Source organism: Sciurus vulgaris (assembly GCF_902686455.1).
Source record: "Sciurus vulgaris genome assembly, chromosome: 9".
Taxonomy (NCBI): Eukaryota; Metazoa; Chordata; class Mammalia; order Rodentia; family Sciuridae; genus Sciurus; species Sciurus vulgaris.
Window position 1 is genome coordinate 141,825,801 of NC_136469.1, and position 18,014 is coordinate 141,843,814.

The 18,014-nt window shown below is 55.0% G+C and overlaps 2 protein-coding genes across 3 annotated transcripts in view; one reads left to right on the forward strand and one right to left on the reverse strand.

The window, feature by feature from the left end:
• The window catches only part of WFS1 (wolframin ER transmembrane glycoprotein), a 28,237-nt gene extending 22,953 nt beyond the window's left edge, over positions 1–5,284 (forward strand). Inside the window, exon 8 of the mRNA XM_079153796.1 lies at positions 2,723–5,284. Coding sequence (XP_079009922.1) covers positions 2,723–4,534 — 1,812 coding nt within the window. The 3' untranslated portion in view covers positions 4,535–5,284. The remainder of the gene's footprint in view (positions 1–2,722) is intronic.
• Positions 5,285–13,992: 8,708 nt separating this feature from the next.
• Positions 13,993–18,014, reverse strand: part of PPP2R2C (protein phosphatase 2 regulatory subunit Bgamma) — a 100,217-nt gene continuing 96,195 nt past the window's right edge. For both annotated transcript variants that reach the window (XM_079153626.1, XM_079153627.1), the window contains exon 9: positions 13,993–16,472. In XM_079153626.1, the coding sequence (XP_079009752.1) occupies positions 16,181–16,472 (292 nt within the window). In that variant the 3' untranslated portion in view covers positions 13,993–16,180. The remainder of the gene's footprint in view (positions 16,473–18,014) is intronic.

Genomic DNA, 18,014 nt, shown 5'->3' on the forward strand with positions numbered 1-18,014 from the left:
CCCTCTTAAAAGTAAACAATAATGTTTTAAGGTCCTAACATGTTTTCATTGAATTTTTGGAAAGTCCAACAGTTGCGCATCTTCTCTTAGCTGTGAACAGACTTGGCTTGGACCTGCGCTGCATTACTAATGGCAGGCTCTGCCCATGCCTGGCTCAGGCACGATGCGCCCTTCACAGTTTCCAGCAGAAGGGCTGGTCACTCCCACCTGCATAGTGTGCACTTTGTCATTTCATTCCCAAACTGGATTCCTTACTTAACATTTTTTAAATTGTTATTTCCTGTATTTTCCAGCTCAAGAAAGAGTTTAATTTATTTAAAAATTCTCTATAGAAAAGGACACTAAAAGTTTAGTCCCACAATTTGGTGGGTCTCCAAGAGAAAGGGCTTGGGCAGAAATGGCAGGAAACAGAGTTTGGGATCTTAAAAAGGAGAGCATTACCTGGTCATAGCAGCTCCAGGGAGGAGGCGCTGGCCACCATGGGGTCTCAGGTTCTAGAAGCTTCATTGTCTTTTACAGGTCTTCTGCACTAGGCTGTACTATGGTCTCCCTGGCTAGAAAGGGAATGGGTGCCTCTGATTAGACTTCAGGTACTTTAATGCCAGCCCCTTGGGCATTGCTAGGCTGCTTCCTCCAGGCTGCCTGGGCTGGTCACACACAAAGATGAGGAGCATAGCAGGCCTAGGGCACCTTCGCTTCTCTCGCTGCCAGCAAGGTTCCCCCAGGGATGAGCAGAGCTGCTGGCACACTGTCGATGCTGCATGGCTATGGATTTTAGCCAGCTGCTTAATGCCAGAGGCTCCTCCCAGGCAGACCCTGGGGCGGGGGTGCTTTCATAAGTGCTGGTTTGCTTTCTGGCATGTGTCAGAAATACCTCCCTAGGCTGACCCCGGTACCTGGTGCCCCATGTCCACCTCCAGCAGGTGGGGGCATCCCTTTGTTCATAGGAAAGGGTAGTAGCCCTGGAAGCAGGGGAGCCCCTGGCTGTTTATCAGCTCGTTCACTTATTTGCTTGTTATAAAACATACTGAGGTGCCAGGCGTGGTGGCCACACTTATAATCTCAGCAACTTGGGAGGTTGATCAGGAAGATGGAAAATTAAAGGCCAGCCCCACAACTTAGACCTGTCTCAAAATTAGAAATGACCAGGAATGTGACTACCAAGCACCCCTAGATTAGATCCTCAGTACCAAAAAAGGAAAACAAAACACATGGGGGTGCTGATACAGGTAGTCGGAAGAACGAAGCTCGTCCTCCACACGTGCAGGTAGAGGTGTGCACACGTGCCTTTGGAACATTCCAGTGTGCCCCATCCCTCTCGGCTTGGCAGGCAGCCTGCTGGTCATTGTGCATCAGCAGCCAAGGCTTGTGGCAGATGAGAGCCACCTTGATGTGGTCACTTCATTCCTGTCTACCCGGAGTGCTCCTCAACCCTCCAGCGAGGCGGCTGGGGAGAGCCTTCCCAGGGAAGGCAGTGCTGCTTCCCTGGCCCATTGCTGATCGTGTGCAGCTGCCACTTCTGTCCACTGGTGCTTAGGCCTGGCTCTGTCACCACCCCTCAGGTGGACTGGGCACCCAGCCAGGCTTCCCTGCCCCACACAGGACTGCACCCTGTGGGGATCCACTTCCTGGTGTTGGCCCAGGCCCTGGGCCCTGCCCTGTACCCCCACCGTGCTGGGCGAGGGCTGGCACTGTCCATGCTCTTCCTTGCTCTGTCTTCTCCACTCTCCCACATCTTCCCTGTGCCCGGGCAAGGCTGAGAGCACTGAGGGTTCTGCAGACTGGCAGCACTGGGGCTGTCCTGGATGGCAGAGCCACCCTCTCCTCCCGAGGCTGCCCCGCCTTGCTTCCCATGACCCTTCATTCATATTTTGCTTTGGCTTTTCATTTTTGGTGATAAAAGCTGAGATGCTTCTGACCTTTCTACTAGATACTGATTGGGGACTAGGACCCATGGTGTGGAGGAAAGGGCTACATGGGTTGTGTGTCTGTTGTGAATAGTATTGTGTGAGTGTGTGTAAGCATGTAGGTGGTGGGCAACTGGTTCCCAGGGCCTCACCTGGCCCCACTACAGTTCAATTGACTCTTCAGTCAAGAAAGACGTGCTACGCCCTTGTGCCCACATTTGCCCTGACCTCTCAACTGCTACTCAGCCACCCCTCCCAGGACTGCCCATGCTGCCACCTCTGTGGAGCCCAGCATGTCCTATAAAGTAAGGCTTGCTACCTCCCTCAGCAGACAAGGAAGCTGAGGCTCAGGGAGGTGAGGTCCTTGCTGCAGTGGAGGCAGAGGGAGACACACCTATTCCCAGACAGGCAGCCAAGGGCTCTTGTCCCTTCAAGCAGGAGGCTATGCTGGGAGTAAGGAGGGAGCTGGATGGCTTTCTCCAGGTGTTTGAGTCTCCCAAGGGAGATAGTCACATGTGAGTTTTGTCACTGTGGCAGAAGGTGGGGAGCAGGCATGGGAGTGGGTGGAGAAAAACTCTAGGACCCATAAGAGGGAGGACCAGGACTCTCTCTTAGAAGGTCCTAGGGATTGTCCTAGGGAGTGTGAGGAGCACTTTGCCACCTGGAGGAGAGTGTTCCAGGTGGGAGGACCCATTGACAAAGCCCCAGGCATGGTAAAATGGCAGAGTAGGCTAATTCATTTTGTGCAGAGTGAGGGTGGGTGGAGGGCAGTGGGTCCTTGTGTCAGGTGATTGCAGTGCACCTTCTCCTCACAGGTGATGAAGTACCCCTTACACGCCATCATGGAGATCAAAGAGTACCTGATTGACGTGGCCTCCAAGGCGGGCATGCACTGGCTGTCAACCATTGTGCCCACTCACCACATCAACGCCCTCATCTTCTTCTTCATCATCAGCAACCTGACCATCGACTTCTTTGCCTTCTTCATCCCCCTGGTCATCTTCTACCTGTCCTTTGTGTCCATGGTGATCTGCACCCTCAAGGTGTTCCAGGACAGTAAGGCCTGGGAGAATTTCCGCACCCTCACTGACCTACTGTTGCGCTTTGAGCCCAACCTGGACGTGGAGCAGGCCGAGGTCAACTTTGGCTGGAATCACCTGGAGCCCTATGCCCACTTCCTGCTCTCTGTTGTTTTTGTCATCTTCTCCTTCCCCCTAGCCAGCAAGGACTGCATCCCCTGCTCAGAGCTGGCCGTCATTGCTGCCTTCTTTACAATGACCAGCTACATGAGCCTGAGCAGCTCGGCTGAACCCTACACCAGGAGGGCCCTGGTCACTGAGGTGGCTGCTGGGCTGCTCTCCCTTCTGCCCACCATGCCCGTGGATGGGCGCTACCTGAAGGTACTTGGCCAGACCTTCTTCACCGTGCCCGTCGGCCACTTTGTTGTCCTGAATGTCAGCCTGCCCTGCCTGCTCTACATCTACCTCTTCTACCTCTTCTTCCGCATGGCTCAGCTGAGGAACTTCAAGGGCACCTACTGCTACTTGGTGCCCTACTTGGTCTGCTTCATGTGGTGTGAGCTCTCTGTGGTCATCCTGCTGGAGTCCACTGGCCTGGGCCTGGTCCGTGCCTCCATTGGTTACTTCCTCTTCCTCTTCGCTCTCCCCATCCTGGTGGCTGGGCTTGTCCTCATGGGCGTGGTACAGTTTGCCCGGTGGTTTGTATCCCTGGAGCTGACCAAGATCCTGGTCACCATGGCAATCTGCAGTGTCCCCCTGCTGTTCCGCTGGTGGACCAAGGCCAGCTTCTCCGTGGTGGAGATGGTCAAGTCCCTGACACGTAGCTCCATGGTCAAGCTCATCCTGGTGTGGCTCACGGCCATTGTGCTCTTCTGCTGGTTCTATGTGTACCGATCAGAGGGCATGAAGGTCTACAACTCCACACTGACCTGGCAGCAGTATGGTTTCCTTTGTGGGCCACGGGCCTGGAAGGAGACCAACATGGCACGCACCCAGATCCTGTGCAGCCACCTGGAGGGCCACAGGGTCACGTGGACAGGCCGCTTCAAGTACGTTCGGGTGACCGAGATCGACAACAGTGCTGAGTCGGCCATCAACATGCTCCCGTACTTCATCGGCGACTGGATGCGCTGCCTCTACGGCGAGGCCTACCCGTCCTGCAGCCCTGGCAACGCCTCCACGGCCGAGGAGGAGCTCTGCCGCCTCAAGCACCTGGCCAAGCACCCTTGCCACATCAAGAAGTTTGACCGCTACAAGTTCGAGATCACAGTAGGCATGCCGTTCAGCAGCAGCGCCAACGGTACCCGCGGCCACGAGGAGGACGACATCACCAAGGACATCGTGCTGCGGGCCAGCAGCGAGTTCAAGAGTGTGCTGCTCAGCCTGCGCCAGGGCAGCCTCATTGAGTTCAGCACCATCCTCGAGGGCCGCCTGGGCAGCAAGTGGCCAGTCTTTGAGCTCAAGGCCATCAGCTGCCTCAACTGCATGGCCCAACTCTCGCCTGCCAGGCGGCACGTGAAGATCGAGCACGACTGGCGCAGTACTGTGCATGGCGCCCTCAAGTTCGCCTTCGACTTCTTCTTCTTCCCGTTCCTGTCGGCTGCATGAGGAGCGGCGCCGCCCTTGGAGGTTTCCTGCATGCTGCTCTGAGGCCCCTCCCTGTGCAGCATAGGCCGTGCAAGCGTGCGTGGCAGACCCAAGGCTTCGAGCACCTTCTGCTCCTGTGTAGCCTGCCCGTGGCTGTCCACTTGGAATGCCGAGCATTGCTGGAATCGCATGCAGTCTTTGCCCACAGTTCTAACCTTTCCCTGTGAAGTTGGGTTGCCAGGTTAGACCAGAAAGACCCTGTGCCCCGAGAAGCACTTTACAGATGGGGTTCTCCCTCTCCTCCACTTCCACGTTCCCTGTTGCCCCTGGCTTGCTTTTGTGTTGGATTTGTTTTTCAAAGAACCAAGTGTGTGTTTGTGTAGACTCCATGAGAGAATTTCTTATTTATTTGGTTATTGCTAAGCCTTGGCAGCTGTTCACCTCTCCGGGGGTGTGCATCGCCGCTTGCACCCTGGCATGTGCTTAGGCCTGGCTGAGTCCCCCATCAGAGCTGGGCGAGGCAGCCTGGGCAGGGCGTGTTGCACCGGGCTCTGGGCACCACACCCTGCCTTATGACTTTATTGTCCAGCAGGTGGTGGGTGAGTTTGTGCTGGTCGGCCTGAATCTACCTGGACTCAGAGAGCAGGGAGAAGAGCCCTGGGGCATCCCTTCCCATGCCCAGGAAGCTTGGCCACGTTCAGTACTGTAGAGCAGGTCAGAGTCCTGCCACAGCTGAAATAAAAAGCTTTGGTGAAATCTGCGCTCCTCTCTTCTTTTCCGAAGACTTCTGCACGTGTGTGAGCATCCGCAGGCGCCCGCACTCGTGTGGGTTGAAGTGCACATTTGGGGTATAGAAGGCAGAACTGACCTTCACATGGCTGATCCCTGCTGAGGAGCAGACCCACAACCACCCAGAGCACGAGGGGCCCTTGAGGTCTCTGCTGTAACTCTCAGGTGGGGGGCAGCAGGGGTGCCGGTGTCCGCAAGCATGGAATGTCACCTCAGCTGCTGACTCTGATCTTTAGGTGAAAAGTGAAGTCACAATTGCTTTGAAACTCAAACTACTGACGAAATAGAGCATATGTGGAAATTCATGGTTTGGTGACAGCACACCCCCACAAGGTAGTGTGTTGCGGGGTAAAAGGCCCTGCATTCAGTCATGTACGATGATAATTCCATAGGATTATCAGAATCTAAGTCATTCTTGGGTGTTGAGTCAGCTGGGGCCCCACCTGGGATGAGTCTGGGTCCCCTAGGTCCTTGTTTCTATCCTGAATGTGAAGACAGGTCTAGCACCTCCTCCTGCTCCTTATAGGACAGGCTCCTCCCTCTGTGGTTGGGGAACATGGAGTCGGTTCACACAGCCTCCGTGGTCTGGCCTTCAGGATTTGGGATATGACTGCCTCCATTTTCTTCAGGCATTACCTGTGACCCTGGGGTGGGTGTAGCTCTGTCCCTTCTGCCCCCATAGGGTCTACTTCAGATCCCATGTGTTTAGGGAATGCCCAAGAGCTGCCATTGCTCTTGTGTATTTCTCCTAGCTTTCTTCCCTGGAAAGTAGAGTGAGGTTAAAGGCCAGCCCATTCCCTGTCCCCATCCTGCCAGACATGAGGCCATGAGATGCAGTCATGCTGCTACACTGCCCCCTAGACGTACCACTGATTGTCCAGGGGGTAAGTCACTGGGTGTTCCCAGACCATCACAGAGTGTCTCCCTCCATCTTTACACCCCCGGTGACGGAAGGACTGTGACAACCACAGCAGACAACTAAGGTTCAGAGAGGAGGTCCCAGCACACGTTAGCAGCAGAACCAGGACAGGACGGAGAGGCACCTGCCTGCCCTGGGCCAGCAGAGCTGCTAGCTTAGAGGAGGGCGTGCGGACTTGTGGTGAGTGCCTGGATTGGGCTCCAATCCCTTGTTCTGCCTCATTGTACTGTGAAGTCCTGTGTGACCAGAAGCCCTTCAGTGGCACCTGTCCCCAGGCCTGTGTCTCAACCTGTGAAACGGGGACTCTGGCCGAGATCAGTGGTTTTCACAGCTTCTCAGCAATGACTCTCCACCCCTCTTTTTTTTTTTTTTTCAGTTCTAGGGATTGAACCCAGGGGCACTTAACCCCTGAGCCACATCCCTGGCCCTTTTTGTTTTTATTTGGAGACAAGGTCTTGCCAAGTTGTTGAGGCTGGCTTCAAACTTAAAATCCTGCCTCAGCCTCCCAAGCTGCTGGGATTATAGGCATGTGCCACTGCGCCCGGCTCAATGACCCCCTTTTTAAAAAAGCAGAATGTCATGCTGGCTTCTGCCGTAGTGGGAGTAGCGCTCAGCCCTCCAGGAGTGGTGGGCACAGCACAGAGCAGCAGTGCGATAGCTGCTCTGACCCCACTCCTAATGCCCTCCGAGCCACGTGACCTTGGGCAAGTCCAGGTTTTCCAGGCCTGTTCCTCAACGGCCTCACTGTCCGTCGTGAGGGGAACGAGATTCCCGATGAGTCTGTTGGGTGGTTATTAGTAAATGCTCCGTAAACATTTGGAATCTTTTTTTAAAGGATAAACATTCATGGAACTTAAGAATTTACTAAGAACCTTTAGACCAACCCTCATCAGGAGAATTGTGAAGTCCTTGCTGGCTTTGGAAGGACTTAGATCTTAGTGAAAATAGCTGTCTAGATTGGAACTGATCAGAGGAACTGAATTCAGACAAAGGGCCTAATGTCTCCTAATGCTCTGCCCCCCACAAGTGACTGCATAGGCAGAAATACATGCTGATAGTGGAATGTTCCTCTCCCTTAACTGGTGACCTTGAAAGCCGTTACTGTGCTGGAGCAGTATGTACCGCTGTGTGACCCTGAGGTGGCCCTGGGACTCCCCATTTGAGCCAAACCCTGGTTACTGCCTTGAAATTCATAACCCCACATGGCGGAGCGGGGGTGTGGCAGATGGCCCCAGTGCCAAGGCAGAAAGTGCTATGGGAACCCAGAGAGAGTGGCCTTCCAGCCTGTGGTTGAAGGGGGCAGGAAGGCCTGGGGACAGGAAGGCCTTCAGCCAGATATGAAAAGCAAGGAGAGGAAGTAGAGAGGCCCATAGGGAGGGTGTCCAATATGCAAGGCCTCAGGCATGGCCTGGCCCAAGGCTGGACAGAACTCCATGTGGCTGGGAGGTGACAAGGGATTTGACCTTTGTCCTGAGGGGAGCTGAGAGACCCCCTGGCTCTCAGGGCCCTTATCAGACCAGGGCTGAGCTCTGGGGAGCTATGCCTGGAGGTCCCCGGAGGCCACATTTGCAGGGGGAGAGAGCACCCCCATCCCACCTTCCCAGTAGGCCTGGCAGCCATGCCCATTGGTTCTGGAGGCAATCGCTGGGGACAGCATGATGGAGCAGCGAAGGGCTAGTGTCTCGGCCTTGGGAAGCAGTCCCAGCTTCCGTTCTCAGCACCAGGCTTGCCTTCAGGAGCCGGGATGGAGAAAAGAGCTTAGCAAACCCGGTAGCAGGAAATGTCGGGCAAGTAAGGGCTTCTCATTTAAATGGTCCCCTTACAGGCTGGTGGGGCTGCCTCAGACCCTTGCCCCAGCCCTGCCCCCTGCAGGCTGTAGTGACTGCCCTCAACTGGCCTCCAAGTTCCAGCACGGGCACAGACTGTCCATGCTTCCGCAGTGATGGCTGTGGTTGAGCAAGACTCCACTGAAGGGTCAGTCACAATGTGTGATAATCCCACCAGGTGGGGCCGTCGATCACATTCATAGGTGAGAACAATGAGGCGCAGCGAAGTTACGGTGACACCCCCAAAGTCCACGGCTGGCACCAAAGCCAGGATCAGAATCCAGGTGTCCAGAGCTTCATTGCCACTCAGATAGTAGGTGCTCAGGAAACGTGTTGAATGAACAAATCAGAGGAGCCACGTTTGCAAAGACAAATGCTCATCTTTCGGAGGGGAAGTTGGCTCTTAAGGGCATGTTAGGACTTTTGGGGGATATAGAGTTAATTATGGAATTCTTATATTTTTCATTTTTACTCTTTTCCTCCTAATATCGCTGCCTTTTGCGGCCTTTCAATCCCCCTCTGAAACTCATCCTGTCATTTGACTGCGTGGGCCTCATGCCTAATTCTAACAGCATCCAGGTAAAGATAATAGGGCTTTGTTTTTCTTTAAAAAAAAAAAAAAAAAAAAAAGACCTCAGTTTGAAGCTCCCCACATGAGCAATTATTTCAGGCTCTAAAAGCTTCTGTGTTGCTAGGAAACCACCCTGGGTGGCTGGCAAACCTTTGTTCCAGTTGTTCATCAAGTGGTTGACCTCTGGCTGCCTAACCTTGAAAGGCAGTTTGCCTTCCGGCTCCCTCATCTTCCTCTCTAGAAGTGAGAGATTCGATTGGCCAAACTCACTAGATGCTGTGTTTTTCTGCAGTCTGAGGGGCCCTTTCCTTCCTGTTTCATTGACAGAATAACCTGTCTGTAGGGCAGTGGAGCCTCCTGGGGAGCACTCAAAACCCCCGGGGCTGCATCCACCCCGGAAGAGCCAGGGCCTGGGTACTGGGATTTTGAAAGTGCCCAGGGCAGTGGTGGCAGGGATGTGAATGTGCCCCTGGGGCCAACAGGTGCAGCAGTGAGGTGGCCAGGTCCACGCACCCCTGATTTTTGCAGGAGCTGACAGAGGCCCCAGAAGCTCAGCCCCACTAGAGGAGGGTGCCAGGGCCACCGGAGGGAACAGCCAGCGGGCTCCCCACAGACACCGGAGGCTGCTTTTGCTGTCATCACCTCAGGCTCACTTACCTCCTAAGGTTGATATTGTCCCTCTGCTGTTCCTGGGAACCTGAGGCATAGGGTTTGCAGAGAAGTTCAGTTGCTCACCTGAGACTCCTGTGTGGCAGCCTGAGGACAGCCCGTGATCCCTCCAGCACAGCAGCAAGGGTCTTTGCGACCAGCAGAAAGTGGAGAGGGGATGAGCCGTCACTTCAGAGGTTGGTTTATAAGAAGACCGTGGCCCTATCTCAGATCAGCTGCTGCAGGTGAATCTGCTGCACAGAGTGACCAATGGCTAGGTGGCAAACTTAGGAGACCCTGACCCAGGACCCAGTATCGGCCTCTCAGAGTGAATTAGTTTGTGCAAGAATGGGTTGCTTTAAAACAAGGCCAGCCCACGTGCTGGGCCTCTTCTGCCTGTGTCTGTTTCCCTTACTGTTCCTCTGTCAGATTGTGACAGCCAAGCACACCCTCACCAGAGGGCAAATTGAAGCAGCCGCAGATCTTGGACTTCCGGCTTCCAAAACTGTAAGCCAAATGAACTTCCTTACTTTGAAAAGTAACCAGCCTCAGGCATTTTATTATAGCAGCAGAAGATGGACTAATATACCATCTAATCTCTGCTCTTCCAGCTACTGGTCCTGTGACTTTGGGACATTTGTCAGACTCCTAAGCCTCCTTGCCTCCCTTCCACCAGGCACCACTGCAACTATCCTTATCATATCTGTGGACCTCCCACATTCTTCCTAGCTTCCTAGGTCTCAGCTGGCTCCTCTGTGAAACCAGGGTCATGAAGAGCTGCTTTTCAGGGTTATCGGGAGTCAGTGAGAAACGATCCATCACACTGTCATCCATCCGATCACTCTTCATGATTCTTCCATTCTTTGGATCATTTATTCAGTTATTTATTCATTCATTCATTCTCTCCCCAGTTCTTCAGGCCCCCGTACTGGGCATGTCTGGAACACATCCCTTTCCATAGGGAGAAAGATAGCAGGGTCCCCTGTATGTGCCAGGACGGTCATCACAGCCCTGCCAGGGAAGGGCGTTTACCCAGTGGGAGGAGTTTTTAAAACTTCCCACATGAATCCAAGCCTTGGGAAGTCTCCTCTCCAACTGATGCTGGTCTTGGCCTTGAGAGCGGTTGTGGCCAATGGGACAATAGCAAATGTTGATGGCAGTCAGGTTGCCATGTCTCACCTCAAGCCAACTGTATGCAGGTGAGGCTGTTCTAGAATGTGCAGCTTCAGCTCTGTCCCCATCTCACCCACAGAACAGTAAGAAATAGCAGATGCCTGTTGCTTTTTCAAGCTTTTTAAAATTGGGGGGAAGATTGTTACACAGCAAAAACTAACTGATGCAAGACCTTGCAGGTATAAAGAAGGCTTTATTTCCTCCTCCCGTATAAGTGATAGTCTGCCGGGTTCTTGGTGAGAATGATGTCTTCCTAGAGCTTGGAAGTGCTGTGCCTTAGTTTACAGCTCCCTTACTGCTCTGGGCAGCCAGGGATATTCTGATCTTTGAAGCCATTCTTCACACTGTCCCTCCTCATTGTCCTCACCCCTGATGTTGAGAGGTCACAGCGATGGCCTCAACATACGTGTTATCCCATCCAGTGTGCTGGACACTGTGGTTTCCTTAATATGGAAATGTCTAGGGAAGTTTTCTCTGATCATTTCCCCTCCCTGTCTTTTCTCGTCACCTTCCCGAGCTCCTCCTCTTTGCATGTTGAGACCTCAGAGAGATTATTTTTCTCTGAGATTCTTTAATTTTTAAAATTCTACTTCCTGAGAAATTGCCTCAACTTTACCTTCCAATCTCTGTGGAAATCTTCGCTTCTGCAGTGACACTTCTAAATTCCAAAGCTTATGTTCTTTGACTGATTCCTGTCCATGTTGCTTACATTCTCTCTTCTCAGTGCAGACATTTATTATAGTTTGTGCATGCGTGTGCACACGTGTGCTACTGTGGATTGAACCCAGGGGTGCTGGACCACTGAACTACATTCCTGGCACACAATGGGTCTTAAAATTAATTAAATTAAATTTTAATTTAAAAAAATTAAATTTAAAAAAATGTTTAATTTTGAGACAGGGTCTCCCTGAGTTGCCCAGTCTGGTCTTGAACTTGCAACCCTCCTGCCTCAGCCTCCAGCGTCACTGGGCTCACAGATGTGTACCACTGAGCCTGGCTAGTATACTATATTTTAAAACGTTATTCTGTTAGTACAGGCACCCTGTGCCTTTCCCTTGGTTTGGGGTATTTTTCCTGCTTTTCTGCATAGCAGTGCTGCCCCTCACATCTGCTGCCTCGGCTGTCAGCACAAAGCAGCTGCTGAATCCACAAGTGGCAGAGGGTGTCCCCAGAGGTGCACTTCCTAGCGCGTCTTGGATACAGAGGTTCTCGGAGTCCTCTGGGTGAGAGCCTGGTCTTTGTTCTTGGGCCGTGCAGTGTTCCAGCATGGGAGGTTCATCCACCCTCTGGCATGCGCCTCCCACCTGCAGCCTCTGGGACAGCCACAGGGTGTGCACCACTCTCCTGCAGGGGTGACCAGGTGCCACTGAGGGGTCAGGAAGGAGGCCACAGCCTGCTCCCATGCTCCTGTCTTCAGAGGCCCTGAAGCCTCAGGTCCAGAGCCCTGTGGGGTCCTGTGGTGCCGATGGGTTTCCTGGTAGCTGCCCCACAGCTGGCTTTCTGTCTCCAAGCCATTGCCCACTGCTTGCTTCCAGAAGGTCCAAGGCTGTCAGCACCCTTCTGTTCTCTGCCTTATGGGCTCCTGCATTTTGTCCCTTTACTGCCCTTTTACTGGCACTCGGGAGTGGCTGGTGGTAAAGGGGTGTGTTCAGTCTGGGAGGTTGATTGGGACTTCTGGGCCCTCCCACAGGAGCCAGATCTTCCAAACAGGTTCTGCGCAGCAGCTGGTCCTCAAGGACCATCGGCGCCAGGCCCGGGCCAGGCGACACGGTGGGGAGAGAAAGGTAGTCCCCTGATGCCACCCGCAGGGAACAGGGGCTGTGACAGGGGATGAGGGCGAAGGGCTGAGGGGCTGGGAGGAGATGGGCGCGGGCTCACAGCTGAAAGGCTTCGGTGAAGGGCACGGTAAGCTCCGGGAGCAGGGCTGGGGTAGTGACCGAAGCATCCTTTCAGCGTTCTCACTCTCAACCCGGCAGGTCCTCTGCCTCCCTGAGGGTGACAGCTGTGAGTGTGGCAGGCGTCCCCACCTCAGGGGCTACATGCACAGAGGCGCCAGGGTGTACGGTCCCTAGGGTGCTGTGACAAATGACCACACACTCAGTGGCTTAAAAGAGCACACATTTATTGCTGTACATCCAGAGGTCAGGGAAGTAAGTGGGCCTCAGTGCACTAATGTCAAGGTGGCGTGGAGTCCACGCCCTGCCTTTTCCAGCTCCGAGGCTGCCTGAGGTCCGTGGCTCACGGCCCTCCCTCCATCTTCAAGGTGGGCGGTGGTCCTGCAAGTTTCCACCCACCCTGCCCCTTTCTCTTTTATTGCCCACCCCCATCCAGACAAGGGGTCTCTGCTGTCAAGGACTCAGCTGAGCTGATGAGCTCACCTGGATAATTGAACACACTCTCCCCTCTCCACGTCGTGGCCCCTGGTGCATCTGCAGAGTGCGAGAGCGGGTGGCTCTGATGGGGCTGAGGATGCAGCACATCATCTGCCCAGCATCCACCATGTGCCTCTGCTCTTGCTGTCCTGACATAACCCTGACCCCACCACTTACTAGTTCTATTAATTTAGGCATAAATTAAATCGTTTAATCTCCCTAAGCCTCAGTCTTTCCATATGTGAAATGGGCATAACCATAGTACCATCCCCAAGCCCTGCACAACTCTAAATGAGATCGTGCTTTCCATGTACGTGCTGAGTCACAACCAGCCCAGTGGAACCAGGGTCAGTGAAGGAACTACCATCTCCTTAGTCATCCAGCTGCTGAGAAGGTGTGTCCTGCCCTCTGTTTACATGTGTGGATCAGAGAGGTTAGCTGAGCATCCAATACCACATAGACAGGAAGTGGCCTTCTCCTCTCTGGTGCTGTCCTAGGGGCTATGTAGTCAATGGGGGACTTACGCAAGGCAGATCTCCTGCCCTTGTCCTGCTAGGTCTGGATACAACACCTTCTAGAAAGTGCAAGCAAGATCTGGGTTGGGAGGACAGGGGCACTTCCTCACACGTACTCCTGTCTACCAGCAATCAAAGCAGGTGAGGCTGGGCCTCTGGCTTCCTGAGTGAACCTAACCAGCTGGCCTTGCCTGGGGACCCAGCAGCCCATGCATGATATGGCTGCTGAGGAGCACTGGAGGAGGAGTTGGCCAGCAGCCCAAGGGGTATAGACACTAGTGTGCACTAGCTGAACCTCTCTGAACCTCAGTTTCCTCATCTGTATGATAGTCTTGTGGAGAGCACAAGAGAGTTTGGAAAGATGGGGGGCTATGTACACCTGCTTCAAAACAAAGCAAGACAATTACCATTCATTGAGTGTGACATGCCAGCACTGTCAAGTCTCCTACCTGCCGTCCCCACACCAGACCACGTGGTAGGCATCCCTGGGAGCTCCATTTGCACAACGCTGGCTCCAGAGTAGAGGGTTAGTTGGCAGGAGGATCCGGGGCAGCCAAGCCTTGATGGGAGCCAGGCCCAGAGGAAGCCCAGATGGGACCCCCACCACTGCCGCCCGAGGGCCCTGCCTCCCAGGCCAGCTCCTAAGCACACACGGCATTCTGGGCCTTGTGTTAGATGTAACATTTGTTATTTTATTGGAAAAAGCTGGTATTAACATATTTATAATTTTATTCAACAGTTGGATATTTGTGAGACATTGAAGAAAACAAGAATGCACCTATGAGTCAGAGTCCAAAAGGAGCGGGCCCACCGCAGCTTCCTGCGAGAACAGCGTCGAGGAAACAAGCAACGCCGCCGCCATGACCGTGCAAGCGTCCAGACAGCGCAGACCAGAGCACGCAGAGGAGGAGGGGGCCACGCCATGCCACTGCCCCGCGCCCGCCAGCCCAGTCCCCTCAGCTCCTCCTCCGCACACATTTTGTTGCTCAGGCTGCTTTAGCAGAGTTATTTTCCAGGGACTCAAAGACATACCGTCTTCTGAGAAGACCTTTTCCTGTCGTTCTTTTCTTTTCGGTTTGGTACACAAAGTTTAAAACAGAAATAAGGATCTAGGAGCTGTGTCTAAGAGCCCCTTTGAAGATGGAGATGTGCACTTTGAAGGTGAGGCAAACGCTGACCCTGTGGCTGGATAGCGCCTTCTAGCTTCAAATGCACGCTTCCTGTCAGCACCCGGGTCCCCGCGGAAGGAGGCCGGGCCAGGGACCCGAGCCTGGGAGCTGGCATGGCGTCCACGCTCACCGCACGACTCACTGCATTCTCGAGCCTCTTCACAGGGCAGGAGAGCCACCTGACCCTTTGATTGTTAAATTTAATTAGGATAGATATGTACATATGATACTGTCCAGGCTGCCTGGATTTTGTAGTGACATATAAACAAACATTCTTCATTCACGATTAAAAAAAAAAAAAAACCAATGGACCCATTTCAGTGTGTGGATAACATGGCTGCAAGTGAGTGGACATGCGTTTTGTGCTTTTACACACACGAAAGTTTTCCATAATGCACTGAGAGGCCTCACCCAGGTCTGTTTCCTGGGTTGTAGTCCAAGTCGTAAAGGGTGTGGTTGGGTTCTGCCGGGCTTCCAGCTGCTCCCTGTTTTCTCACAAGTTGCTGAGCCTCATGGTCCTGCCGAATCCCATGAGAGGACCCTGCGGGGCCAGGGCTCTGGTCTTGGCAGAGCAGGGTTTGCTATGGAAATGTCACTTTCTCTGAGTGTCCTCTGGGACTGTGTGTGTGGTCCTCAAAGAAAAGATCCTAAATGGGCACGACATGCAAGTTCTGTGTGTTTGCAAGAAGCCACGGTGCATCACGGTGAACACGGCGTCCGTGGGGGAAAAGCGCATGACCTCACCACCCAGGGAGTGGCCACCAGCAGGTCTCCATCTTCCCTCGTCACCCTTGTCATACAGATGCCTACTCTCCTCTTCATCAGATAGAGAGATGTTCCCCTTCCAGAACCTTCCATCAGAATGGTGAGCCACAGGAACCAGTGCAAAGACCGGGAGGGATCCTGGATCCTGCCACTTGGTGAGTGCCTGCCTCGGGCGACTTGCCTCTGCTCAGAGCCTCGGCCTCCCGTGTGCAAAGGCGATGATGACCATTCGCCCTTCCCAGCCTGGACTCGGAAGCAGTCGCTGCCTGTGGAGGACATGAGACACCACTTCCAGGTCGAGAGCGGGATGTTGAAGTTCACAGGCGCAGCCAGTGTCTGTTTAGCAAAGCGTTGGTGAGTGTGGAGGGAAGAGGTGGAGGTGCTGGCTTGGGCCAGATGCCCCTGCAGCTCACACACACCTAGATGTGACAGCCAGGCAAAGGGGACGATGAGGAGAGGGTGCCAGGCCCACACCTCCTCACAGGAAACCGGGCCAGCTGGGCCTGGGAGGACGACCATCCAGACACCGAGGCGCAGAGCCTGCCTCTGCACGTTCCAAAAAACCCAGGTCGCCGTCAGCTCTGAGACGGGGCAAGCTGCTCCATTCACAGTCCAAAGAGCCCGGCGTCCCCAGAGCCCCATCAGGGACCAGCCCCCGCTCCTCCTGGAAGGACCCATGGCATGAAGTCCTAATGATGTGGGAAGAGCACAGGTGGAGGCGGGAACGTACCTAACGAAGGGACCCTGAACTCAGCCTCCATGGTCACACCCGCTGAGGGTGTGGCAGAGTTCCTCCCCTCCTTCACCACGACACCCACGTCACCACATCCCCACAGCCACCTCTGGAGTTGACCTCCTGTGCTGCTGCTGAATGTCGGGACACCCTGCGAGAGTCGGCGGGGCGGCCCGGGCCTTGTGCACTAGTGCATGTCGGAGTTGACCTTGTCCTGGAAGATGTAGAGGTTGTTGGTGGCCGCGATGGCGATGATGTTCTCTGCTGGGTGCCAGGCGGTGTGCAGGATCTTCTTGGTGAAGTCCAGGCTGTCCACGCTGATGTCGTCGCGCCGCCGCTTGCCACCCACACACACACGCCGGGGCTTGAGCACGGCCCTGGGCTTGCTGCTCTCCCTCGAGGCCTCCAGGGTCACGTCCCGCTTGGTGTTGCGGTCAAACATGCGGAAGAAGTTGTTGTAAGCCCCCGTCATGATGACGCTGCGGAAAGAGGCGTCAGTGGGGGGCGGGGCGAGCACCCGCCCTGCGCCCGTCCCTGGAGCAGAGCCACCCCCGCCTCTCGCCTCCTCTCCCTGGGGCCTCCTCAGCTCCCTGACATCTTGGCTGCCGTCACTGCTGTGCACACTTCGGGACGGGGGCTGAGACCCCAACGTAGAGAAACCCCCTCTGGGCACTTCCCTGGGGTAGGCAAGGCAGCCCTGGATCTGCAACTGCAGAGCGAAGGACACCGAGGTCGAGGGGCCCCCAGGCCCAGGCCCCGCTCCCAGCAGCCATGGCCGCAGCGAGTGACTGCAGAAGGCTCACTGCCACTGGGGGGAGGGGGGACCGCCCAGGGTTGCCACAGTCCCTGGCGGAGGGTCTGTGTGCACCCTCCTCCTTCTCTCTTCAGCTAGGGCTGCTGCCTGGGAGGGAAAGGCAGAGGGTGCCTACGCTGTAGACCCGAGGGAAGAGCAGTGCGTAGGCCTGGGTCCCGAGGAGGGCTCTGGGGCAATGTGGGGTGCAGAGGAGGCCCCGGCCCTGCCGGCTCTCTCTCCTCTTGGAAGCTGAGTTGTGCTTCTGAGGTGAGATGCTCCCAGGGCCATGAGAGCCAGGATGGGCGTCCCGTGAGGCTCAGGAGCCTGGCTTGGGGCCCTAGGTGACGGTGCGCCCAGGCTGAAGGGGACACGTCTCTTGTAACAAAACTTCCTTCTCATGGGAAGGGCCACAGTGCTGGCCTTCCTGTCACCTCCCAGCTGGCTCTATCCGAGGGATGAGGTGGGCAGTGGGCCACAGGCCTCTGTGGATGTTCCTGGGGCACCCAGGCCCACCTGGCAAGGGTACACTCGGGGTCTCAGTGAGAGCACATGCCAGTGGGTGTCCAGAGAAGTCCTAGGGACAAGCTCTTCCAAACAGTTCTGGAAGGTTCCAAGGGAACCACAGAGGAAGTGCCGTGCTCTGGGGCTGGTAGATTTAGGGTTCTGTCACCTGTGAACCCCAGGCCTATGGGTGAGAGGAGGGGGAGTCACCAGGGACCCAAGTGGGGAGGCAGACAAGGAGGGAGAGAAGGAGAGAGGCAGAGAGACAGAGGGAAGAGACAGAGAAAGGAGAGACATTCAGACAGATTAAGAGGGCCATTTCATGCCTTCCGGGGACCTCGGAGGGTGGCTGTGTCTGTCACTGTGGAAGAGGGGTTGGGAGCTGTGACAGGGAAGGGGGATGTTAGGGTTGTCATCCAGCAGGGAGGAGGAAGTGGGCGTGTAGGGAGGCAGGGGGTAGATATGGGCAGGACGAAGAGGAGACGCCCCAGCAGAGGGCCAGCCCCGGGGAGCCCCGCTCCCTGCAGGGAGGAGAGTGCTCTGGGCTGGCCACAGGGGTCAGCAGGACTCTTTCAAGTGGGTGACCAGGGAAAGCACAGGCCTGGATGCCCACTGGCCGCACGCACCACGGGACAGGGTGTCACAAGACAGCCATGGGCGGCCATGCTTCATTGGAACCACTTTCCAGGTGGGCAGACTCAGGGGCGGGGACTTAACCAGGCACTCC